The sequence below is a fragment of the Podarcis muralis genome, chromosome 17, assembly GCF_964188315.1.
Source record: "Podarcis muralis chromosome 17, rPodMur119.hap1.1, whole genome shotgun sequence".
NCBI classification, from domain to species: Eukaryota; Metazoa; Chordata; class Lepidosauria; order Squamata; family Lacertidae; genus Podarcis; species Podarcis muralis.
In genome coordinates this window covers 35,244,848-35,270,776 of record NC_135671.1, presented here as the reverse complement: position 1 = coordinate 35,270,776, position 25,929 = coordinate 35,244,848, and the positions used below count along the sequence as shown (strand labels likewise).

The window sequence follows — 25,929 nt, the reverse complement described above, 5'->3', positions numbered from 1 at the left end:
CAGAATACCTTTAGATCCACACAACAATATTTTTGTCTAAAGGCCTGAAGAGGTTACTGGGGTGCATATAATCTGGGTTCCAGTCTCCCTAGCAGCTTCTGAGATGTTGCATGGGATCCTGAGCAGCGGATTTTATGGTGAATATGCATTACGCTGGCAAAATTCCTAAGGACTGAACCTGGCTGATTGTCCTCAAAATAGAAAGCCCTTGGTAGGGGTAGAGAATACTGCAAACACTTTACAAAGGAAAAGCAAATTGGAATTAGCAAGTTGCAGTGAGGACAGAGCAGAAAGATAGAAATTCCAGTAGCTAGAAAACATGGCCTGGAAATGTCAGAATAGGGATCCCTGGGTACCACGATTCAAGTTTGGGACAAGAACTCTTTGGTAAGAGAACCCAAGCAGAGATTTAAAATTACAAAATATGCAGCAAAGTAAAGCATGGAAATATTGGACCTTTAAAAAATGCCCTACTAAGTTCCTTTCAAAGTTTCCCTCTTCCTCTAGAATAGAAAAAGACCACACATTTGATAAGTTAAAAATGGTTTACTTACAAACTCTCCAAAGGTCAGAGTCATGTGCTTTTCCATGCATTAGTCAGAAAAGTTGCACGGGCAGTATAACTTGGCTTAGTTACAAAGTGATGAAAGTTCCAAAATTATTGATAGAAGAACTTAAGAGTGCTTGAACTTCTATGGTAGGCAGTGGGGGGACAAAGTCTTGATTACTTAGTCCCAAGGTAAGCTAGGCATTAATGAGGCTTAAGCATGTTGGTTATATCCCACAGTTCTCACAGAAGGAAGTTAACCCTTTCCATCCTGTTTTCTGACATGAACTTCAACAGGGGGAATTATGTGGAAGCTTGTCTTTAATAAAGTTCTGCTCTGAATAAATGTTAGTGGAGTCAGTGGTCCAGATAGGAGACTTTAAACTCTGGACTTAATGGTCTTATTTTGGGAGGGTGAAAGATAGAAATGTTACTTTACTTACTCCAACATGGAGTAATGTGGATTTGCAGTGTCTGGGAATCCTCCTCATTTTGCTGATTGGGGGCTGGGACCTCTGCCCAAAGTCCTGCCCTGTTCATGCCGTGTACTGAATTATAGGAGTCAGTGAGTTAGTGTCACAAGTGGGAGGGGTCCCCCCCCCCTATTTTGAACTTGGGGGCTGCCAGTTTCATGGTTTTAGCCACAGGGTATCACAGTCAGCAGAATTTACCAATCATTATCCATGATGAAAGTAAGGCAGGCAGCTGTCACTAATGGGACACAATCCTCTGGGAGATTCTGCCTGTTGTTTTGGATTTCCCACTGACCACAGGCACCAAAATATCCCTGCGAGCTGGGGAGGAAGCTGCTGCTCAGACCTGCTAGCGGAAGAGGCAGCCGGGAGCTCTTTCCATAGCACTTTAAAGCAGATGAGCTTTGTGATTCTTTTTGTACAGCGGCTGGGTTCAAAGTTTGCCCTTACACCATTCTCTCTCTCTCTCCGCGTGTCTGACGACCTAATGGTCATCGTGCTTTGGTACTATAGACAAACACTTGGCAACTGTCGGGCTTGTTGCATATTTCTGCTGCATCTGTACAGGTGTCCTAGTAGTTATATGGAGACCCGACTATACAGTGACTGCAGAACTCAATGCACAGTACAAAAAGAAAAACAACATCTGAATAAGATCTCTCTATGTGACTGAATATGCATTTTATACGAAAAGGTAAAGGTAAAGGACCCCTGGCTGTTAAGTCCAGCGGTGCTTGCTTCCGCATGGCATGTGATTGTCCATGCCTTTGGATGTATTAAGACTGGAGCAACTAACATGGGGCCTGCCAGATGTTGCTGCACTACAGCTTTCATGATACCAAACCACTGGCCATCTGGCTGGGGCTGATGGGACTTGGAGTCCAACAGCTTCTGAAGGATTCTATGTTCAGATGTTGGTAGCATATGCTATTATTATTTTTATTATAATAATTATATTTGGGCTATTCCCCCACCCCACCTTTTAAGGTCCAACCCTCACAAGGTGGCTTACAAATTAAAATGTTGCAACAATACAATATGCAACAATCAAATTCATAAGACAGTTCGTAAGATATCATCCTTGTCTTCTTACCTTCCTTCAGTGACCACAGCACAGAATGTGCTTTTTCTTGTTTTTATCCTCATAAAGATCTGCATGAAAGATACGCAAAGCTGAGATTAAGCTGAATAGATTCACCGTGTAAGAATAATGCAACGGTAAACCCCGCAAGGATTGGTCATGTTGCTGCTGTTCATTCTCCCTTTCCTTTGGATTTGAGTTCTTCTGTTACTGACATGCACCTATCAAATTTGTCTTGTACACTGTCCATAGCAGAAGGAGGAACTACTGTATTTGAAAGTAAGCTTACCACTTGATGGATCCGAAACACCCTCCCCCACCCGCTGCAGCCTGACTGGGCTCTTGATTTTTCGGCTTTCTTTGTTTTCTTCCATTTCCTAGGACCCTTCTGACTTTGCATGTATTGAAATAAGGCACTGCGGTCAAGCAAGCAGTGAATTTCAGGGGGAGTTCACATTTCCTTTGCCTCGGTAATGGATATCCAGTTGCAGAGACCTCTCTCTCTCGCTGTGTGTGTATGTGTGTGTACGTACCGGAAGAGCTGTTCTCTCATCTTTAACCAAAACCAAAACAGGCTGGAAGCACAATAAAGAGGAACTCCAACCCCTTCCCTTCTGGGTCTGATGGACCTGCTCTGTACCCTCTTGAACTTCTAGCTTCTCTTTGGTTGTGCTGGGGGAGACCCTGTCAGCCCTGCCTCCTCATGCCCCCGTCTTGGTTGCAGAGTGGTGAGTCAGCCCCTTACTACTCTGGGCTGCGTTTCTCAACTTGATTGCACCAACATCCTCTGAAACGACTCTGGGCGGGACGAGGGAAAGAGGCTGCTTGACTCCTGCAGGTATCTGGGTCGGGACAGCAGGAAACCCAGACCTCCTCCTCCCCAGCAACAGGGAGGGCAACCTGCGTCCACATGGCATGCACCATAAACTGCGTAACCACCACATCATGGCTCTGCCCAGCCTCCATGTATCCATCCGAAGGTTAGTTGGGCTGTGAGTTATCTGTGCCACGGTTGGCAGGGGGAACTCCACTGGGCAATGATTTTGCACTTGTTCGGTATGTGTGTTATGGTTGTTTTGTGCCTTCCTCTCTGGCCATTCTGCTGCTGCACTGAGCTAAGCCATGGTTTGGTTTCGTGTGACATGTGAACCAGGCCAGTATCTCGTGTCTGTTGGTGGGTTGACCAACTCGGACTGGGAGGGCAGGGAGGGCAATAGACCCGTGTAATGGTATGCCAGAAGGAGCAACAGTGATTGAAGGACCTTGGAAAGCTTGGATATCAAGGAATTGGTGGGTCAGAATTGATGAGAGGAAGTTCTTAGTTTTTGAGAGGGCTACAGGTTGGGATCAAGAGACATTAGCAAACTTGTTTGGCTCTCCAGATGTTGCTGGACTGCAACTCCCATCAGCCCCAGCAAGCATGGCCAGTGATCAGGAATGATGGGAGTTGTGGCTCAGCAACATCTGGAGGGCCAAAGGTTCCTGCTGTGGCTGCAGGTGGCATTTTTGCATTGTAGCCTGGGCATGGTCATTCCATAACAGCTTTCAAGTCACACGGATTTCTCGCACTGGGCCGGATGAGGGTACTGTTTAACCTCTGCACAGTTATTTGCTAATGCAAACACCTCCAGTCACTTAAGGGGAGACAGTCCAAACCAGAGTTTCCCAAACTTGGGTCCCTAGCTGTTTTTGGACTACAGTTCCCACCATCCTTTGCCACTGGTCCTGCTAGCTGGGGATGATGGGAGTTGTAGTCCAAAATCAGCTGGAGACCCAAGTTTGGGAAACCCTGGTCTAAGCTGAATTGTAGTAGATTTAGTAGCTGAAGTACATGTAGAAAACAGTGGTGTACTGACCACTAGGGGGAGATACAATTAGTGATTAAGAAATGAGGAAGGAAGAGAGACAATCCGTCAAAGCTGTACTTGTTTATGCTGTGTGTTTGCTGAAAGGCCCAGTTTTTCATCAAGGAACTCAGAGTCCTGTACTGAGAAGTCTAAAATTCAGTAGCCTCAAAGTGAGGAAAGCGAGTCAATAAAACTGGTGCAGGTCTTGCTCTTGTAGAGGCATGCTCAGCTTCTGTTCCAAACCCGGTTTTTGAGGTTTCGCAGAGTAAGGTTTGGGGCAAAACTAAGCTTTATGTGATAGTGAGAGAGGCAGGGTAGGGCAGTGCAAATAGAGGTGACTTGGGAAGGTGGTGGCCATATGGGAAATGGAAGCAATTGTATATGTGACTTGGAAGCAATGGCCTGCTTGCTTTGAAAAGTATATTTCCACTGAGGGCCAGCAGCTTGCTTTTTATTTTTTATTAAAAAGTAAGTAAGTAAGTGGGAAGGCGGGTGGCGCTGTGGGTAAAAGCCTCAGCGCCTAGGGCTTGCCGATCGAAAGGTCGCGGTTCGAATCCCCGCGGCGGGGTGCGCTCCCGTTGCTCGGTCCCAGCGCCTGCCAACCTAGCAGTTCGAAAGCACCCCCGGGTGCAAGTAGATAAATAGGGACCGCTTACTGGCGGGAAGGTAAAGGGCGTTTTCGTGTGCTGCGCTGGCTCGCCAGATGCAGCTTGTCACGCTGGCCACGTGACCCGGAAGTGTCTCCGGACAGCGCTGGCCCCTGGCCTCTTAAGTGAGATGGGCGCACAACCCCAGAGTCTGTCAAGACTGGCCCGTACGGGCAGGGGTACCTTTACCTTTACCTTTTAAGTAAGTAAGTAAAGATTCTAAGGATCTAAAACTAGGCTGACATTGTGGCACAGTCTGTGACAGTCAACTGCTTACTCATTCCACATGGGTGTAGCGGGGGGGGGGATTCCCCCCATCAAGTAAATAAATAAAAATACTTAACTAACTGACAAATCGCATCACAGATAGTTAGGTTCTTCCCCCCTCCCCAAAAAAAGTCCTGTCCCCCCCCCCAAAAAAAATCCGGGCTACACCCCTGTCACTCCATTAGATGAACAAAGTGGCCCAAAGAGGGAAATGAGGAATGCAATTGTTTTCAGCTTTGTAGCGAACTCACTGCACGTTTGGCTTTCACAGTGCTCTAGAAGGCTATCAAGCTTGTATCTGACTTGCTTACATATAGCATTTGGGCATGGACTGCTCTTCCAGTGGAATTTAACCAAGGTGGCTTACAAGAGAAAAAAACCACATTTATAGATATAAAACAATTTGTACATTTGCCATATAAATGGCAAAACAGCCATGTCCAAATGAAACCAGTCTTAAAAGTGTTAACAGTCAGATGCTATGCATCAGTCCATCCTGAGTGTTTCATAGTCTTGCAGCTACAAATGGAAGGACTTGTCAGTCTCATTTTTCGAATCTTAAATTCAATTCTCCACATTTCTGCAGAAATTTGCTATTTATTTTTTTAAAAAACCCTCATAAAAATTCTTTAGCATTTTTGTATGAACTTCTCCTGATTTTTGCATGCACTTTTGTTGGAGTTGCATTGCAAAATTTGGATAAGTGCGACTTTCAAAGGGTAGCTGTGTTTTGGTTCACATTTTGTTTCAGAAAGTGGGGAGGCACTTCTTTAAAACAGACACCACTGCCAAAAAGGCTCAGGCTGAGCTTGCTCTATGGACAGAAGGAAGACTGAGCAGAGCAGCTGGGCGCAGCCAAGTCTGGAAATTCCATAGCCCAAAAATGGAAAAGGAGCAAGGTCCCAACCAAAGAAGAGTAGCAACTTAAGTTGACAGAAGATGCACAGCTTGCAGACTTAGCATATAGAATAAGAGAACAAGAAGAACATACATTTAGAGAAGATTGGAAAACATTTATTGAATATATGTGTACGGCTGAAAACGCTGGCAGCATTAAGATAAATTCAACAGTGTAAATAAGTTATGATGGATGTAATAATAGAATAATGAATGGTATAGTTTCTGTAAAATATGCAGGGATTTGTGATATGTAAAATGAACCATGAAAATAGAAGAAGGGAAGTCATTGGTATTTTAAGGATGTAAAAATGAGTATTTTAAATTGTGAAACAGAAAATTTAATTAAAAATTATATACAAGTCTGGAAATTCTTTCCACCTTACAGTAGCAGAGATCGCCCTTTGGCAGCTGTGGGAGGTTGTGTGTCTTTTGCATAGTTGCGTATCAAGCAGGCCATTTTCTGTTCTTCCTTGACATATTTCCTTTTCTCCTCCTGCAGTTTCGAGGTGGAGAATGGCCCGTCACCTGGGCGCAGCCCGCTGGATCCCCAGGCCAGCCCAGGTCTGGTGCTTCACCCCAGCTTTCCGCAGAGCCAGAGGCGCGAGTCCTTCCTGTACCGCTCGGACAGCGACTATGACATGTCTCCAAAGACCATGTCACGCAACTCATCCATCGCCAGTGAAGCGTGAGTTCTCCTCCGTTCTTGGAAGGGCTGCGCGCCCAAGAGCAAGCATATCCTCACCCTAAAGAGACAAACTGAAGAGGGACTGTGGCTTAGTGACAGAGCCCGTGCTTTGCATGCAGACAGACCCAGGCTCGGTCTCTTGGCATCTTCAGGTAGGGTTTACCTAATCAGAAACCTTGGAGAGCCACTGCCAGTCAGTGTAGACTGTACTGAACAGATAGATCGAAGGCAGCTTCTTATCTTCCTGCTCATAACCCTGTGTGGCAGCAGCACAGTTAGCAGCAGGGTCACCAGGCAGGCCTGTGGGTGTCCCTTGTCTTGCTGATCTAGGTAGCCCAGTAGCCTGACCCTGTAGGTTCCAAGTTGTCACAGGCCTGAGCGCAAGCGGGTACCTTTGCAGCAGAAGGGCTGAAAGCTCCCAGACATGTTGAACAGTAAAGGGCCCTTTGTCAGATGGAAGATTTGCCTGTTGCAGGACAGTGTCCTCCTGTCCTTCACCTCCAGGGTAATGCCTTAACTGCTGATCTGAACCAAATTTGCAACCAAATCCTATCTGCATGCCTGTGCAGGATTTGTGAGAGGTAGGATAAAAGAAACAAGAGCAGCCAAGTTTTAAACTACCTAGTTTTCTAAAATGGTGATGGGCTGTTGGTAATGTCCAGAATATAGACTGGAATCTCATTAATAAGCCTTTTGCTCCATCCTTATTAAAAGTACACAGCTTCCTCTACTCAGCAAAAAGATCCCTCAGGCTTGAAATTTCGTTTGCTATACATTATCTAAGCCTTCTGCCAGGGAGAGTTTTGGAGTGTGGGGTTTGAGTTTTGCTGTTCTCTGTCATCCCTTCCCCACAAGTCATCTGTACTCGTGTTGTTTTTTATCCTTCACAGACATACTGAAGACCTGATAGTGACACCATTTGCCCAGGTATGTCCCAGGTCCCTGTGCGTGCTTAGGTGAGAAAAGTTGGGTTGTCCCAGTTGTGTGCTCTGAAAAATTCCTGCCACAATACCTTCTTTAGGGTCCCCAAATCAAAAAGTAGCTTAAGCTTAGAAGCTTTATTTTTTCAGGCTGAAGGTTAAGCAAAAACAAAACAAAAATAAAGCAGGGAGGGGTGATGCTCAACAATATCTTTTTCGCCCCCCTTTTTTTCTTGTTTGTTTAACATTCAGCTGAATTCAGTGAATTCAGATTCTTGCATGCTGATTCGTACTTTGTATTTCATGGAGCTTTGTTATTTTCCTTAAAGTGTAAGAACATCCAATACTTTATTGTTACAATGATTAGGAGTGCTTCTTTTTTAAGAAAAAAAGGTGCTGGTACTCACCATGAAGTTTTTACAGTAAGTGTCACACTTTAAACATTTGGTGGGGAAAGGATGCTGATACTGCATACCGTTGAGTACCCCCAGAAAAAAAGGCACTGAGATTAGCACATATTTTCTTTCCCACACTTTGTGGTGTAAGTGGGGCGGTATGTAAATTTTATTTTACCTACTTCTGAAAGCTTTTAAACATGCCAAAATACTGAGTTGCAAATACGCAGCCTAATATTTTGTGCCCCACCTGCTGCATGCAGATGTTTAAGCCCTCACCTCTTCAACAGAGACCAAATCAAACCAGACACTGGGCCTGGGGTAGCGGATGCTACTCTCTTGATTTTGTATCTCTCTTTGGTCCACCTATGGAGATGATGAATAGGAAACAAAGCAGCAAGAGCAAGTTTTCTTTGCTCTTTGTCATATTCGCTTATCTGTGGTCCAAATAGTTTAAAAGAGTTCTTCATAATTTGAAAAAATCCTTTTGCCACACTTTTGGTACGAGGAGACATGCACCTTTCTGTTTGGGTACAGAAAGCACTTCCCTACCAGCCCACATTTTTAGCCTCTGGTACTTCCTGGTGAGAGTCAGCCTCAGTTTTGTTCTTCATCCCACCCCCTCGCTGTTCTGGGGTCTTCTGTTGGCTGCAAAGAGCGGCTTCATAGCCCTAACGCTCTCTGCCCATTGGCTTCCTATAGGTCCTGGCAAGTTTGAGGAGCGTACGTAATAATTTCTCCATCCTGGCAAATGTTCCTACGCCAACATCCAACAAGTAAGTGTGTGCCAGTTCTGGGGTGTTCAAGAAACACCTAAATGTGACTCGTTTGCAATTTTAGTTCTCGTTTGGTGCATCAGGCCAGATGGCACTTCCTGTGCTCAGCTGGATCTTTTCTCTTCCACCACCAACCTACTTCCAAAGACTGTGCCTGGTTTGCTCAGTCCCCTTGTGGAGGGACTACAGAAAAAGAGGGAAACACTGTGTTGCGTACGAACATTACAGCTGACTGTACCCTGCACTGAGATTATGCATTGATAAAGGGCAGGTTAAAATATTTTAAATGAAATCTCCAGGTTCAGAGGCTGTGTTCCCCTGGAAGAACCAGGACAGAAAAGTTTGGGAGGAGGTGAGAACTGCTTCGCACCAGGTCTGGTTTGGTGTTAAATCAGCTTCTGGCTATTCCTGGAGTTTTTAAACTCTGAATTGCCTGTACCCCCAGGAACTCAACTTTTATTTTGTGGTGGGGTATACCTTCTTGGTGCCCCAGTCCAGCTCTTGTAGTTGATGCCCTTGTATTCCTTAAGAGCTGGAGCCTGAGCAGATGCTGTAATTCCACATAAGTCTCTGTTTGTATTTCCTTTCCCTTGCCTGCCTCTCCTCCCTTCCTCCCAGAACTGTAGGGGTTTAATTAATGCTGGAGGCAAAGTCCAGAGTCATAGAGTGTAAAGCAAGAATGAAAGCCAGCCTCATTCAGACGTGCACAATGCATGCAAACCACTATCACTAAGCACATACCATCTGCTCAGCTGCTAAGGGAACACCTACGTTACCAATGTATTTGTAGTCAGTTTTATGGCAATTGATTCTTCAGTTATTCTCCTGGTACAGCAGGCTAAGCTGTATCTTCCTCCTAGAAGGCATGCAGTTAAACTAAAGAGGTAGGAGGCCTTGTCCCTCAGAGATCAACTGAGATCAGGTTGCTTCACATCCCCACTTAAAACCACTCACATTTCCATCTCAGTAGGATGAAAAGGATTTTGGATCCTACAGTATCTCCCAAGTTCATTTGCTGCCTACAAACTTGCAGAGGTGACATCTCAAGTGGCCAGGGGTGTGTGGTGGAGGGACACGTGCCAGAAAGGGTGGTGCCTGAGCCTGATCATCTATCTTTTCTCTCTTCTGTCCCCCTTAGGAGGTCTCCCATGGGCAGCCAGCCAACTGTTTGCAGAGCCACGCTCTCAGGTAATGGGATGCCTAGTGTTTAGTACCAAGAGGGTTCTGGTTCTGAAGGAGCAAACAAGGGAACATACACAGTCAGCCTCATTGGCCTGGCATCAAGTTTTGGGATCCATGAAAAGTTCAGTGGATTCCTGCTCCCTCTCCAGGATCTGCAGCGTGCACGATGTATCATATAAATCACCCCTCAAAGGTCCACATTTAGTATAGGGGGCTTTGTCTCCGGGGGGAAACAGGTAATTGGAGCCACTCTGTGCAGATGTGGCCTTTACTATGAGGCACAATGAGGTGGCCAACTCATGCATCTATCTCTGTGCAGATGGGAGCCATGGAGCATTTCCCACCAGGAATCTTCTCTGCATGTCTTTGACGTTCACAAGAGCACAGCTCCTCTTAATTCAGTGGCGCTTGTTCAGGAGAGCTCCCAAAGTACCTGTGTCCTGTGTTAATTAGTTGGGAAGGAGGAAACCCTTTGGAATTTTTGCCACAAGTGCCAGAATATCTTGGGTTGGCCAGAATCTCCCTGAGTGCAATGCAACCCTTGAAAGGAAAAGGAAAAGCACCCCCGTGCCACATGGCTGCAAAAGCTGCCACCCTCGGGTGCTTGTTCCTGAGGCTTCAAATCCATCAGTCACCCCTGACCTCTTGAGCATCAGCTTCCTCCTTGGCCCCAAAGGGAATGATCAGCCTGACTTGTCTTCCTCTATAAAAAGTTGCAACACCTGGCATTGCTGCTTGGGTTCTGAACTGTAAGAGGACCCCAGCACTCCTACATTGCTAAATCAAAGAGCATATTCTTGGCAAAGCCATGTTATCTAAAGCTACAATAACCCATTACCCTGGCACTTATCCCCCTAATTCCTCCAGCTGTGGTGTGGGCTAAACAGCAGGATACTTAGAGCTTGGAATGGCAAGAAAGGCTGACTGCAAAAGAACGAGCGTAGCATCTAATGGCCAAGACTGCATTAACTTGGCCATGAACTCGCTGGTTGATGGTTTTAGGTGAGTCCTGCTCTCAGCTTCAGCCCCTGCCCCATCAATGTTATCAAGATAATTGACTGGTTCTCTGTGCTTTTGGCCAGAAATTCATCTTGCAATCTGCGTGCCACCATTTGGCCAACATCAGATGGGTTTTTAACACCATCCAGGGTTTCATTTATAATTAACTGTGCATTTGGGGTGTTTCCCTCAAGTTTCTGGAGCTTCCACTTCTGCTACCTGGTAGCAGAAGGAACTGCAGTCAGCCTCTTGAACTTCACAGCATCGTGTGATTCCCTTCTAGATGTCCAAAACCATATGCCCAGCTTTACGTTCCTGCCTTGTATGTATATGGCTCATCTACCTGCTCCCCCTTTCCTTCAGCCCTGGTTCCTAGGTAAATTAGCTCATTCATAACATCAGTTAGGTGGTCTTGTGCATACTTATACTTCCGCTAAGCTTCACATCTCTTTGGGAGCATGGTAAAGTGGGTGGAATGGGAAGTGTGTTTTCTTGAAATGGTTCCTTTGTCGCATCTTTCTCCCATCACAACCAGACTTGGCTGCAGTGCCACACAACTTGAGTTCCACAGGTCACCTTTTCTTTAAACCAGGCCTGTTCCAGTTGTGACCCACTGCTGCCGCCTGCTTCGTGCTTTGCAACCCCACCCCAGCCCCATTTTCTGCAGTCCCAGGCAGGCAGTGAAAACAGAAAATCTATCAGGCCCCTGGTGAGCTCCGATAGATGATTGGCAGGTCATAGGTTTTGAGACCTTTGGGGCCTTCAGTTATTTAAAAGAATATAATAAGAAAGAAGAAAACCTCTCTGGGACTGTGCTGCTTGGCCTCCCAATATCCTATGCCTGCCCTCCATATCCCTTGGCAACGTGTTTCCTAAGCTGTCTGCAGGTGAGGCAAGAGGAACAGAACTGGCCAAGGGTGAACTTCATGCTTCTCCATCACTTAAACCTGACTGGCTGTTTTCTTACCCGACTCTCTTGCAGAAGAAACATACCAGCAGATGGCCAAAGAGACCTTGGAAGAGCTAGACTGGTGCCTTGACCAGCTGGAGACCATTCAGACGTACCGCTCTGTTAGTGAGATGGCATCCAACAAGGTAGGGCTCAGAGCTTGCTTGGCCTGTTCTATGGCTGCCACCCTGGTTTCCAGAATGGTGCCAGCACCTCCCTTTGCTGCAGCGCGGAGTGCCATTGTTCTCTGTTTCCATTGGTCAGCCATGCCCACTTGCACAATAGTGGCGCAAGTGATGCCTTTTTCCCCTGTTGCTTTTGGTTGCTGCAACGCTTTAGGGGCCTGGCTGCCCTGGGGGCCAGGATCTGCATGCTCTCAGCCCTGCATCTTTATGGGATTGCATTTGGGAACAAAAAGGGCAAAACTCTTGGGTCAAATTGGCAGCCGCAGTTGATCTAGTTGAGCACAATTCATACTGCCTGGGGGCAGATTAAGAGCAGGTCTGTCCCAGCAAAGCCCCCTCCAGAAATTTCTCTGAGGACTAAGAGATATTTTTTTAAAAAAATATATCCACTGGAATTATTGTATTCTGTAGGCCAAATCAGACATACGTAGCAAACACCCAAACACAAACACCCCTACCTGTCTTGGTCCTTAAATTGCAATGCAATAAATTTCAGTCTTATTTATTAAGATGGTCATATCTGTACTGTACAGGGCAGTGTATTAATGATAAGGCTATAGCTATGGATGGAGAGAGATGGAATCATACATTAGCAACCGTTGACAAGCAAAAAGGTTTCTGCCTCTGGTTTGTGCATGGCTTAGTTCTTTGTTTTCTGGGCCACAAGAACTATTATGCTGCTCCTGCTGTTTGAGTCTTCGCTGAGTAGGGCAGATGTGGTTTTAAAGACTGTTGCGAAGCGCTACATGAAAGTGGGTTGCGAAGTGTCTCGTGGCCGGGAGATTCTCACTTGGGGGAGAGCTAAGGGGACTTGCAGGGCAGGGAAATGCAAAGTGGAGAGCTGCTTGGCTGAGAAATGGACAGGTGCTGCTTTGCAGGATACGTCCTACAGGAGAAAGGTGGTCGTTTCTAGATACAAATGGATGAATCCAGATGAGTGAGCTCATAGTCTGGTGTGTGTGTGTTTAGTTGTGTGTTTGCTTTATGTTTCGAGATAATCAGCCTGAGAATCGCCGCTGCAGTTGGTGTACTCTCCCTTTTATCTATATCTTGTATTGTCTTTTGTGAAACTCCGGATTATGTACACAGAATTCCCAGGGAGTCTCTCATCCAAGCATTGACCAAACCCACCTGTTTAGCTAACTATGTCATGCGCCTTTTATATATTCCCAAAGGTCTGTTCTCCCCAAGGCCCCACTCCCTTTCTCTTTGCCACTTCCTGTCTTAAGAAGTTTGTGCTTGCAATCGGGAATTAATTGTGAAAAGGACCGAACCGGATGCCGAACGCATGTGGGGTGTGAGAGATGGGGGACACAAGAACAGCATATATCTGTGTTTCTCTCCCCAACCCCACTGGATCTGCTAGCTCCTTAATGTGTGTGTGGGGGGGGGGGTGTTATAGCATTGGGGATTAGCGTTAAACCCCTCTCCTGTATCACCACTTTCCCATCTTCAGAGCAGTCTCATTCATTCATACCTTCTTCCCTCATGGAGCCCCTCATCCAAGCAATGACTGGACCAAGGCCTGCTGAGGTTCTTCAAGTTGGTGATCTCATGTGCCTTCAGACTGTTGCCCTGGGACTGAAGTGTGCAGTCATGCAGTAATTAGCAAAATGAAAACCTTATGTGATCCTAGTAGCAGATCACTTGAGTCAGGTCTGGCTTGGCCCAAGAGTCCACCGTTTACCCTATTGTGCAGCAGGCTTCAGCATGGACTTCTGAAGAGTCGCCACTGGCCAGACTAAGGGAGGAAGGTCTCCAGCTGGCTGCTTGACACAGAATTTCAGCTTTCCAGCAATGCTGCTTCTTTCGTAAGAGAAGGAGCTGGAGGAGCATTTGTGGTGTTGTTGTTGTTGCTTTGTTTTGTTTTAAAGTTAGAAGTTAAATAGATTGACGCAGAAGGTGCCTACTGGAATCTACTTGGGAGGAAAAGTTCCAGTCTCGGAACTGCAGACTGGAGCTCCCTCTGCTGACTCTAAATACCAGTTGCTAGCCATCACAAGTGGGAAGAGTGGAAGTCCTGCCTGCAGGCTTCCGGTCTGGCCAGCTACTGTGAGAGAGGATGCTGAACCAAGATCTAGCAGCTTCTTGTATTCTTAATGAGAGAGTGGCAGTGCACTCATGTCCTGTTTGTAGGCTAGACTATATGGGTATTTGGCTTGATCCAGCAGGGCTCATCTTATAGCAGACATGTTCAATTGGTCAACAGGTAGATCCCCTGATGATCCTGGTAGATCACGGGATCCTTATTGATTGTGGGCTTAGAATAACTTCTGAATTAATTTTTCCGCCCCCCTCTCTCTGTCCCTCCGTCACATCTAGTGGCTGGAGTTTGTTGTTTTCTCATTGTGATGTGGAATACGTTGAGTGTGAGATGAGTGTGAGATGAGCGGAGTGTAAGATGAGTGAAGCATGTCATTCTCCCTTAAGAAAAGCACAACAACTTTGCTCTCCCCAAAAGAAGCTCAACAACTCTGGACAATCCTCAATGACAACTGGTAGATCACTGCCAGTTTTTGTACACTGGGAGCAGATCGCAGTCTCTTGGGAGCTGGATGGACCTGTCTTATAGGATTCTCTGATTAAGAGGACTCTGGCAATCTTACTGCTTAATATGGCAAGTTAGGGTACCGCCCTGTGAGCCACTATTTCTCAGCCTCGGTCTCCAGTTTGTTGATAATACAGTGGTACCTTGGGCTACATATGCTTCAGGTTACATACGCTTCAGGTTACAGACTCCGCTAACCCAGAAATAGTACCTCAGGTTAAGAACTTTGTTTCAGGATGAGAACAGAAATTGTGCGGCAGCGGGAGGCCCCATTAGCTAAAGTGGTACCTCAGGTTAAGAACAGTTTCAGGTTAAGAACGGACTTCTGGAACGAATTAAGTACTTAACCTGAGGTACCACTGTAATGGTAACCTAACTTAATACGACTGTTGCAAGAACAACTGAGAGATGATACGTGGCAAAACCTTCAAACGTTTCAAAAATCCACTATAAATGCAAAGTATTACAGTGGTACCTCAGGTTAAGTACTTAATTCGTTCCGGAGGTCTGTTCTTAACCTGAAGTGTCACTTTAGCTAATGGGGCCTCCTGCTGCCACCGCGCCACTGGAGCACGATTTCTGTTCTCATCCTGAAGCAAAGTTCTTAACCTGAGGTACTATTTCTGGGTTAGCAGAGTCTGTAACTTGAAGCGTATGTAACCTGAAGTGTATGTAACCCGAGGTACCACTGTATTATTACTTGCAAGTAATCATCCCAGCCTGACATTTGAAGTGTCAACTTTGCTCAGGCAATGCTCCTCCTTATGTCCATCTAGGCACGGGTCACAACTCTTTGGACAGTTCCCCATCACAACTCCCATTTGTTTCAGTGTGGCTTGTGCAAGGAGTGTTTCAGGTGTGAGCTCCAAGAATCCCTCACAGTGTTGCACAGGCGGTGCCAATTCACAACCCCCCTGATCTGAGAATTATTTCCCAGCATTCTTTTTGTGAAATTGCAGTGAATTCTAGGTTCCCCTCGTGTAGACCATGGTGCAATTGCTTGGGGCAGCAAAAATGTTTGGAATGGCCATGTTTCAGGAAGTAAACCTCTGTAGGTTCCGCGTCCTCATTCCGCAGAGAGATGCATGCCTGTGCTTAAGTGAACCAGCATTTATTCTAGCTGGTAGGTTTATGTTGAAAATGGGTCACAGCCTGCTCACCTAAAGCTCTGGATACCGTATAAGAGGTTGTTTTCCCCTGAAAAGAGCAAGGGAGAGAGCTAGCAAAGAGGGTGTTGAGGACAGGGTAACGTTCTGACCAGCCTTTTCTGAAAGAGGAGCAGGTTTGCTGCTCCTGGTTAAAGTGTACTTTCTGCCCACTGTATGGCAGTGGGTGTATGCAATCGTGTTTTGTATTCATGGCGCATGGCAGCAGCTCTGTGTAGGCTGAGTTGGGGTCTTCCCATCCTTGTGCTCAGATTGTCCTGCTCCAACAGCGAGAAGGAAGAGCAGACCGTCCCTCTGAAGGGCCTCTTGTCCTGCCTCTGTGGGGGTTTTTTGTTGCCACGTCTGGAATGTGGAGCCCCAAGGGCAGGGTGCCCTCGAGTTGTGGGTAGCAGCAGGCCTAACACTGAAAGCAAAGGCACTCAAACATAGCTCAGGTGCATGAACAGAAAAAATAGAATGCCCGCCGCTAGTATTGGGGGTGGGGTGGGGGTGCTCTTGGGATATGTGCATGCAAGCGGGGAGCAAGAACTCATTCGCCCCTGCAGGTATTTCTTCTATCCCATAATAGCCCTTCAGGCAGTCTCCTGGTCCTGCACCAGCTTCACATTCCCAGGTGTGTTTGCAAGGGAGGGACAGTGTTTCATGCACTTGGGATACCGTGGCAATTTCTTCCCTCCCAAACACACAAAAATGCCAGGACAGCTGCCTAGATATATAGGAAGCAAAACCAAGCCAGCGACGATTGAAGGCTAGAAGTCCTGGTTGTCAGGAGGTTTTGACACACTTAACCAGAATAGATCTAGACGGTTGTGCGAATGCAAACATGAAAGAGTGGAGAAGCTGATAAAACAGGCTGTTGCTGCGACTGGACCCAGTACTCTTAGCTTTCCCCTCCCTCCACCCCCCTCCCATCCCCACCAGGGCAGTTTTCTTAAGTCCCTCACCTTTCTCAAAGCTTGAGATAAAATTCCTGCGAGCCATGAATGTCAGACTGAGGTGGCTACGGATCAGGATGAAAAAGCAGAATGGTGGGTCACTGGCCGCAGCTGGCTGGCCCCTTGCCCCCTGCTGACGTTGGGCGGGGAGGGGGCAGAGTCCTGCTGCCCATCCCACTGCGAGCTGGAGCATCTTGCTGTTCAGTTTGCAGCCCCTGCCTGGGAACTGCAGCCAGGCAGCCCTCCGAGAGTCCATGTGTGTTCCTTTCTGCCTCGTTTCCTCCACCAGCAGAGCTGGGTTACCCGGTCACCTTTGGTGAAGTCTTCCGCCAAGCCCGCCAGGCGTTCTCTGTTGTTGCTGCAAAGGAGGGGAGGCGAGAGCCGCAGAAGCTTTTCTCCTTCGATGCTCAGAGCTCCGGAGCTTCCTCTCCCTTCCCCCTCGCAGGTCCCTCGTTTGCCCAGTTTGTTTAGCCAGCTCTTTCTGAGGTGCTCCTTCGGTAACCACCTCCCCCCTTCCCCGCCTCTTCCCTCATTTCACTTCCACTCCCTCCCACCCCCCCAGCCGCCGCCTCTCTCTCTCTCATCGCCACCTGACATCATTTCCCATCTACCCAGTGCTGCAGTGAGAGAAGAGCGCGCACACACTTGCACACAAACGCCAAGCTGGGGATGCAGCTGAGGCTGAGCCGTACAAGGAGGTACCGTCTCCGTGGTGACCGCTGCCCTCGCACCCAGGAGGAGATGATGAGGACGTGCCTCCTACCAATGCAGCCCCTGCCTTGTTAACTGGGTGGCTGCCATGTGGTACCCAGAAGTGGCTGGGAATCTCCAGCCGGCTCCACCTGGAAGAGACCGTTCCTCTTTGCAGTGACTCCTCCTGCTGCCGTCTTCAGCCTCTCTCTCTTCTTCACCAGTGGCTGGACTTATTTTTTTTGCCTCTCCCTCCCGTGCACCGAAGAGAGGGGCTGTGTGTTTTGCTTGTAGCCGGAGCAGCAGCGTTGCACTGTGGGTATTTCCCTCCTCATCTGCAGTACAGCCAGAGACGGTGGGGTTTTCTCAGGCCTTGCCCATCTACCCGGTCCACGGTCCCCTTGTGGGGGCATCAGTGAGGAGCAGCAGAGATGTGAGGGTCCTTGTGCGGGGCGGGTTGGCCAGCAAGAGCCATGCCAGGCCCCAACGCGCTCATGGAAGGAACAGCTCTGTGGGATTAACCCCTTCCTTTCCTACCAACACCAAGGAAAGGGGGCACCACAGATCGGCCGCTCACCTGGAAAGAGGGAAGACCACGTCGGTGGGTAACCCAGAGAGCCTCTGCCGCCCACTGGCGGAGAACGGAAGATGCCCTTAGTGGATTTTTTCTGTGAGACCTGTGCGAAACCATGGCTGGTTGGCTGGTGGGACCAGGTAATCTGGATATACCTGGGGTGGGTGGGTGTGGAGGGATGAAATTGGGGGAAGTATGTGTTTTTGTGGGGGTGGGGTGGGGGAGAGAACTTTGCAATGGACAATATCTGATACCCCACCACCACACGGGCAACTGGGGTGGCTTGCTGAGGCAGGTTTGAGGGCGACCAAGAGACGTCTGGTAGCCAAAGCTTTGTTGCCTGCATAATGTTGCTAAGAGTAGCAGGAGAAATGCTGGAAGGGTCCTAATGCAGTCTGCATCCTGACAAGGTCAGAGATGGGCATGACTAGTTGGGAGTGCTGCTTGCAACAGCCCGGTCCCGGGAGCGTGGAGTACTGTGTCTGCCAAGAGATATTGGAGGAGGCCTGTGTCCTTCCTGCCTGCCTACAATGTCAACATTAGGGCTGTCGCTACTTCTGCACTGTCCGTTCTCCCCGTGGCTAGAGAGATGTGCAGCCTTGGTAGACTCTGATGCCCTGATTTTGTGAGCCTTGGAAGAGAGACCTGACATCATGTGTCTCCTGCCCTGTGTCTATATGTGTCGCATGGACCAGCTCAATGGAGCAGGGCATGGTCAGCTACCTGAAGAACATCCCTGCCTCTGGAACATGGGGTTTTGGGTGGTGCCTCCTTGTGAGTGTGTAGGTCTGTGGAACTGCAGGCGCTTATGGGACTCTGTATCCGTTTTGTTTATTTCAGGTTATGCAGCTTTTTAGAAACACTGCCTTGCCCTGCAGAATTGTGGATTTTCAGGACTGCGTGTCAAGTGTGCTTGTAGAGGTCACAAGGAATGCTGGTGTGCATGGAAGCTGTTCATTTCCCATGGCTTGATTAACTTACTCAGTTTCACTGGATGTGAATTTCAGACAGTGTCTTTTCTTGCATTTGTGGCTTGGAAATAGAGAGTGTGCACTTTGCACAGGGACTTGTGCGTAGGTTCTGAGAGGTAGCCACTTACGTGACGAAAGCTGTTGGTCTTTGGGGGTTGAATGTCATTGTGCCTTTGTAGAGGTCACCCTAAGAATGGTGTTTGAGTCTAGGAAGGAGGCTATGTGGCTTTGAGTACCTGCACATGTGCCTCAGGGGAACCAAAGGTTGTCAGTGAAACTGTGTGCTTTCATGGGATGTGACCATGACCCTTGCTGGGATGGTGGGTTTGCATGAAAATGCACGTTGCCAGAAGTCTGTATGCGTGTGCACGTGTGTAGACTTGGGTAGGAGTATTTGCAAAACTGCATTTCACATGTGTACCATTTTATGGGTGGTGGCAGAAGACACCCCCTTGTTTCTCCTTGTAACAAGTCACCTGATGTAGGTCAACTTCTTATTGGTTGGCTAAAAGGGGGTCCCTGAAGCTAAAAGGGGGACTTGCTCAAGTCCATGGCTAAGCTACAGTTTGAATGCTAGCCCTCCAGACAACCCAGGAGCCAACACTGGCCCTCGCTGGGGCCTTTTTAATTCCCATTTCCCCTTGCTCTTGACACACTGTCTTTACATGGCAGCTGCTGCAGAAAGGAGGTAAGATAGTGGAGAGCAAACAGAGCTTTGATGTAAACAAGCCTGCTGGGATATCTAGGTCGGTAGAGCATGAGACTCTTGATCTTAGGGTTGTGGGTTCTAGCCCCATGTTGGACAAAAGGACCCCTGCGTTGCAGGGAGTTGGACTAGATGACCCTCAGGGTTCCCTTCCAACTTTACAGTTCTATGAAGCCAGTGTGGTAGGGAATGCTGGTAGAGTGGGCAGATCCCAATACACAGATGAAGAGCCCATAGCCCTCTTGGTGTTGTTGGACTACAATGTCACTGACTACTGGCCAATGTTAGGAACTCAGGTGTATAAACTAATTACCAAATGGCACCTTAAAACTAGATTACGGTCGCCACAACAGAATGTCTAGGTGCCCTTTTTTGGAGTGGATTGTTGTTGTTGTTGTTGTTGTTGTTGTTGTTATTCATTTCATTTCTATACCACTTCATATTTCAAATAAAAAAAATCTCAAAAGTGGTTTACAATAAATTAAAACAATCCAGAATAAAATAAATTCAAGCTTCAAAGAAAACATTTCTGATTCTTCCCTAAGTGACATCTTTATTTCCCCATATTTATTTACCTACTGAATTCATATAGCTGCCCCATAGCAGAACTCTAGGAAGCCAGTGTGGTCTAGTGGTTAGAGTGTCGGACTATTAACTGAGAGATCAGGGTTCGAATCCCCACTCAGTCATGAAACTCACTGGGTGACCATGGACCAGTCACAGCCTTCCTAACAGGGTCACTGTAGGGATAAACTGAGGAAGAGGGGGAACCATATACTCCTCGAAGAAAAAGGTGTGATATAATTCAATAAATATGCTCTTTTGCTTACCTGCTTAAGAAAGCTGGAGGAGGCAGTCAGATGGAGTTGTCAGTTGCCAATCTGGCAACCAGAGATCTGCATGTGGTCACAGTTGAACCTATGCCAGTCACAAAATATGCCTGGCTAATTTCTAACACTGCTACTGGCCACAGGTCCCCCTTCCTCCCTAACTGGGCATCAGTTCTTGTCTGCTTCAGATGAATTGCTAATGACGAATATCCCACCCCCCAACAAAAACTCCGGCTCCTCTTGAGTCACAATGATTAGGGGTTCAGACTCTCCAGAAGAAAAACCAAAACCTCCCCTTAGATCTGGTGCTGATTTTGACACCAAAGTAAGAATCCAATGGAGCATGGCATGTTTTGTGGCCTGGTTTCAGCAATGCTCAGTTCTTTCAAGAAATTGAAAACAGTGTTTTTTTAAGACAGCAAGTGTGAAGGTGTCCCCTGCCATTCTGTGGTAGCTGAAACGTTCGACAATAAACTGAAAGAAATAGTTCTGTCCATCTCTCCCTAGTTCTCGGGACATTTCACAAGCTCACAACCACAACTTACACTCAAACCCAGACCATTGCTCCATCATTTTAGGGCAACAGCATTTTAAATAGGGAATCTTTCCCAGCCCTACCCAGAGATGACGAGGGTTGAACCTGAGATCTTCTACATGCAAAGCAGACGCTCTAGCCACTGAGTCTGTAGCAGAGCTGGAAATGCTGAGCTCTTGTCTGGTGCACTCTGTTAAGAGCCACACTTCTGGTTACATGCCCAAGCCTTCTGCTTCCAATTTCAAGGTTTAAGTGAAGAGGTCTAGAAATCTTTAAAAGAGCCCCCTTTTATCACAAAAAGCCACTTGCCTGTTTCAGAACAGGGTCTATACATCCATTTCCTCGTGGGAGTGGGTGGTGACCTCTGGTAGCAACACACCAGCAGGAGCACCAGGTTGGCTTTGCCAATGCATTTGCCCCTCACTGACCCCGTTGCCACCTTGCTTCGCCCCCTCTACTTCCACCCTCTAAGCAGCAGTGGCACAGGCAGTGGGGGGGGGTCAAGTGAGGACCCCCACCCACCAACAGCTACGGCTTGTTGTGAGCTCCTGTAGTATCCTCTGCTCTTTCAACATTTCATCTACTTCACCACTGGTCTCCAGCATCCCATAGCTGGAACCTGTCTTTTACCATGAAGTCGTAATATGGGACGTGGACTTGCTTTTAATTTTTAACGGTATATATCTGTCTTTCTCTCAATTCTCCCACTGCTTCTTCTCCTTCCTTCCTTCCTTCTCTCCTTTCTTTGGAAACCCTGCCCCTTTATACCAAAACAGAAAAATTGCAGCGTTGCCGCTGGATTTGACCTCCATGAGGTTGGAGGCCAACCCAATATACCACGCTAGTTCGTTGGTTTATAGCAAAATCTCTTCCCACCCCAGAAATAGGGGGACGGGGAGAAGTGTCAGTGCCAACATACTTATCAATAACCTCTTAAAACTCCTGCTTGCTTTTGACCTCTAAGTCCCCTTCTATGTGTGTGTCAACTCCTTTTTATCAAATTGGCCTCTCAAGACTGCTTCTACTTGCTGATCTGCAGGTAGTGTGTACACCAAGGTTTTCCCCCCACCCAACCCCAGATCCCTCTCTTCCTCTAACACAATGTCTGAAGAAGTGTGCATGCACACGAAAGCTCATACCAAGAACTAACTTAGTTGGTCTTTAAGGTGCTACTGGAAGGAATTTTTTTTGTTTTGACTATGGCAGACCAACACGGCTACCTATCTGTAACAGTGGACTGTGTTTTTCTACTGTACATTTTGACCTAGCTTGCTATGAGCACCACCAGACTGCAGAACCCAACATAAGCTGTGTGCTCTCTTATTCTGTCTGGGAGTTTTCCCTCCCTGCTCCTACCTCCCTGTATATACCTGTCTGAGGGTCAAGGCATACAGTCATGTGGGAAAGGCATACAGTATGCTATGTGTCTCCGTTATTTTATGCCTTCTTCATGTGCATTGGACTCCATGTGGTGTGGAAGTCTTTGCAGAATGCAGCCGTGTTTCCTTTTTGTTTTTTTCAGCGTTCCTCAGATTGGGGGGGTTCAGAGGGGAGGGGAGGGGATGGTTGTATATGTGGTGATGAGGGGAGGAGAAATACAACTGCTGTGTTCATAAAGGGAGATGCTGCAGGTCTTTCTAATTATCTGTCAAAACTTAACCAGGGCACTGCTTAGTTTTTGCAGTTTAGTCACTCAGGGCCCAATTCAAGTTGCAGCATGATAACCAGAATGTGGGGGGAGGGAAGAAGAGCATTGTTTCAGGGGGAACTGCTGAGCCGTTGCTAGCTTCTTATAAAATTAAAAACTTGCGGTCTTCTAGTGTGGCAGCACAGAACCTTCAAATACCGTCATACCTCTTGTTATGTTTGCTTCAGGTTAAATCTTTTCAGGTTGCGTCCCGCGGTGACCCAGAAGTACCGGAAAGGGTTACTTCCGGGTTTTGCAGCTCGCGCATGCGCGGATGCTCAAAATGATGTCACACACATGCGCAGAAGCGGCAAATTGTGATCCGTGCATGTGCAGACGTGGGTTGCGTTCTGCTCATGTTGCGAACGGGGCTCCGGAACGGATCTCATTCGCAGCCAGAGGTACCACTGTAACTAAACTTTGGATGCCCAGCTGACTTAACTTAGGGTTACCAGACGTCCCCGGTTCCTGGGGACAGTCCCCGGATTTGCAAATCTGTCCCCGGACAAATTACATCCCTGGAATGTCCCCAGGTTTGCAAATCTGTCCCCGGGAAACGTGGCAGCAGCAGCCTCAGCAGCCCGGAGCCAGCCTAGTAGCGCAGTTGGCTCTGGCTGGCTCCGGGCTGCTGACTGCTGCTGCTGCCGCCACTGCCGAAGGGGAACCGGGGACGTCCGGTGGTACAGATCTCCTGCTCCCTTCCCCCTTTGTTTTGAGTGATGGGGGAGGCTCGGGAGTTGCGGGCGGGTGGCCATTGCCCAGGAGGGGTGCAAGGCGCATGGTTTCTCTGCTGGGCAAGGTGCAAAGCCCTTCTTTTGCACCCTGTGAAACATAAATGCGCAGAGTTTTTTAAAAACAGGACAATGGCCACCCGCCCATGACTCTCAAGCCTTCCTCGATCTCCTGCCCCCTTCCCCCTTTGTTCTGACAGATTGGGGGAGGCAGCCATTGCCCAGTTTTTTTATGTTTCACAGGGTGCGAAAGAATGGCTTTGCACCTTTATACCATATGCATGTGTGCTTGGGCCCAGGGTCTTTTGCCTCACCATCCCCACTACTGACTCCCTGTTGCTACTCAGCTTCAAAAAAAAAAAAAAAAAAAAAAAAAAGGTGTCCCCGGATTCATTGAAAAAAATCTGGTAACCATAACTTAACTGCTCCTGACTCCCAGTTCCTAGCATCCCACTCTATGCAGTGGGGTGTTAGGGGAGGGGCAGTATCTCTGGTGGGGGACACATCATGCTCCTTCTGGAGTAGTTTGGCCACCCTGGGTGCCCACCCTGCATTCAGCTCTCAGCTGTTCCTCCTAGAAACTGACAGCGCCCTTCCCCAGGAAATGGCTTCGACTGGCAAGCTAAACCAGGTGACCATAGCCATGGGTGTTAAACCCTCAGTGAGTTGGGTGAGTTGGGGACTTGTCTATCCCCTGCATGCGAAGACAGGCTCCGGTGCATTGAGCTGATGAGACCCATAATGAGTCTAATGGTCAAGAAGGCGGTTTCCGCATATGCCGAAGAAAGAAATGAGGGGCAGGTGGGGCACATCATCCTGGGAAGGCAGGTCTTCTTGTTGTTTAGTCGTTTAGTCGTGTCCGACTCTTTGTGACCCCATGGAGCAGAGCATGCCAGGCACTCCCGTCTTCCACTGCCTCCCGCAGTTTGGTCAGGCTCATGTTTGTAGCTTCGAGAACACTGTCCAACCACCTCATCCTCTGTCGTCCCCTTCTCCTTGTGCCCTCCATCTTTCCCAACATCAGGGTCTTTTCCAGGGAGTCTTCTCTTCTCATGAGGTGGCCAAAGTATTGGAGCCTCAGTAGGTCTTCTAGGAGAAGGAAAACTCTGATCCTAAACCTCCACAGCCTTGTGGCCATCCTCATTTGTGAGAAAGGCTTCAGAAGTAAACCATGAGGAAAAACCTATACTTGCTGTCTCCTGGGACATCTTTGGGAGAAGAAAGGGCCAAGGAGTAAACCCTACACCAGTCCGGAGTGGAGTCCCTAAGGCAGTTGGATGGTGCCTTGTGTGCCTCCTTCCAGCAACTCCTGCAGCCAAGCTGGTGCTCAACATATTGCTCTGCTTTCCTTTGGACCACACCAGCAAGGCTGAGAGTCTTGTCATCTGGGCAGCCTGGGACCTTCCTACACACTGCCCAGGCTTGCACCCCGGGAGGTCACTTCAGTGCTGCTAATGCAGCAAAAACAACATGGGAGACAGTAGCTACAGCAGGCCCCATATCTCTTCATCCAGAGGCATACCCTTACATGGTCTCCTGAGACAGGCGGATGCCAACCAACCACTCTGTGGTTTGGGCTCTTGAAGAGAGAGTGTGTACCTGCATGCACAGGCATGCACACTTCCTTTAAGGCTGTCTGCTCCTACTGCAGGGCCAGCTTGATAGAGGATAGGCTGGAACTGAGCTCAGATCACCACCTGTTCTGATGGTGGGCGATAGTAACGGTAGTAGAGAGGAACCATGCCAAAGGCTTGGATTGGCACAGAGCATTTCCCCTCATCTGCCAAGCCAGAGATTTGGGATGCGATATAGGCTTGTTGGTGTTGGCACCCTTCTCTCTTTACACACCATCGATGTTTGGGGACTAGTGTTCCTTTGCCTTCTATTCACAAACAACACTCTCCCATGAGAGCTATTTAATAAATTAATAATTGCAAGGAAGGGCACCGACTTGCTCCTTCACATTGAGGGGGTGCGGCCACTTGACACATCGTGTTATACCGCCTGACACATGTGTGGAAGGCGTTCTTTACACTTGCTCGCCCAAGCTGCTGCCCGGCTCCTGGGTTCCTGGGCTGCCAGGTGGAAGCTGGGACGAGTGAAGGCAATGATTGCCCTCCCTCTTCCCAGCCCCCACCTGGTGGCCTCCTAAATATTGGGGGTGGCACAGACCCCTGCCCCCAAATATTGGAGGGCTGGAGCCCCTTGCGCCCCATATACCCAGCACCCCTGATTACAAGATGGCCCACTGTGGGTAGTTTACATTGAACTGGGATGTTGCGTGCACCTTATCCAACCCCCTTGCCCTCAGACAGGATGTTGACCTCTGAAATATTCCCAAGAGACAGAGGGCAACGTTTGGTAGTCATGGTGTTGGCATAGCTGTTTGGACAGCACGATGTCCTGGGCTGCCTGGACACTAAAGAATACTGGATGCTATTCTCTGATTGCTGGGGCCAGGAATGCACCTTCGTCACTTGCTACCCATGCAAACCAGATGTGCCAGGTGTTTCAGCCTGCTCTGATCTACTCTGAGATACTGGGCTCTACACCAGGGATGGACAAGAGTTGATCTCTGGGTAACTTGTAAATCAGTGAAGGTTTCTGTTCAACCGTAGCAACAACTATAAGTCTCTCTCTTTGACTGCTGAAATGAAGAACACTTGGAGTGGGGTTTTGTGTGAGAAGACTGAGACAAAAGCA

The 25,929-nt window shown here is 48.0% G+C and overlaps 1 protein-coding gene across 6 annotated transcripts in view; it reads left to right on the top strand.

Moving 5' to 3' along the window:
• The window catches only part of PDE4A (phosphodiesterase 4A), a 385,508-nt gene that overhangs the window by 318,208 nt on the left and 41,371 nt on the right, over positions 1 to 25,929 (top strand). For 4 of the 6 annotated variants that reach the window (XM_028712668.2, XM_028712667.2, XM_077921214.1 and 1 more), the window contains 5 exons: positions 6,262 to 6,447; positions 7,338 to 7,374; positions 8,465 to 8,538; positions 9,677 to 9,726; positions 11,702 to 11,814. In XM_028712668.2, coding sequence (XP_028568501.2) covers positions 6,262 to 6,447; positions 7,338 to 7,374; positions 8,465 to 8,538; positions 9,677 to 9,726; positions 11,702 to 11,814 — 460 coding nt within the window. Of the gene's footprint in view, positions 1 to 2,922; positions 3,082 to 6,261; positions 6,448 to 7,337; positions 7,375 to 8,464; positions 8,539 to 9,676; positions 9,727 to 11,701; positions 11,815 to 17,120; positions 17,907 to 25,929 lie in introns of those variants that run through there. The other 2 variants (XM_077921215.1, XM_028712670.2) reach the window with 2 other exon arrangements.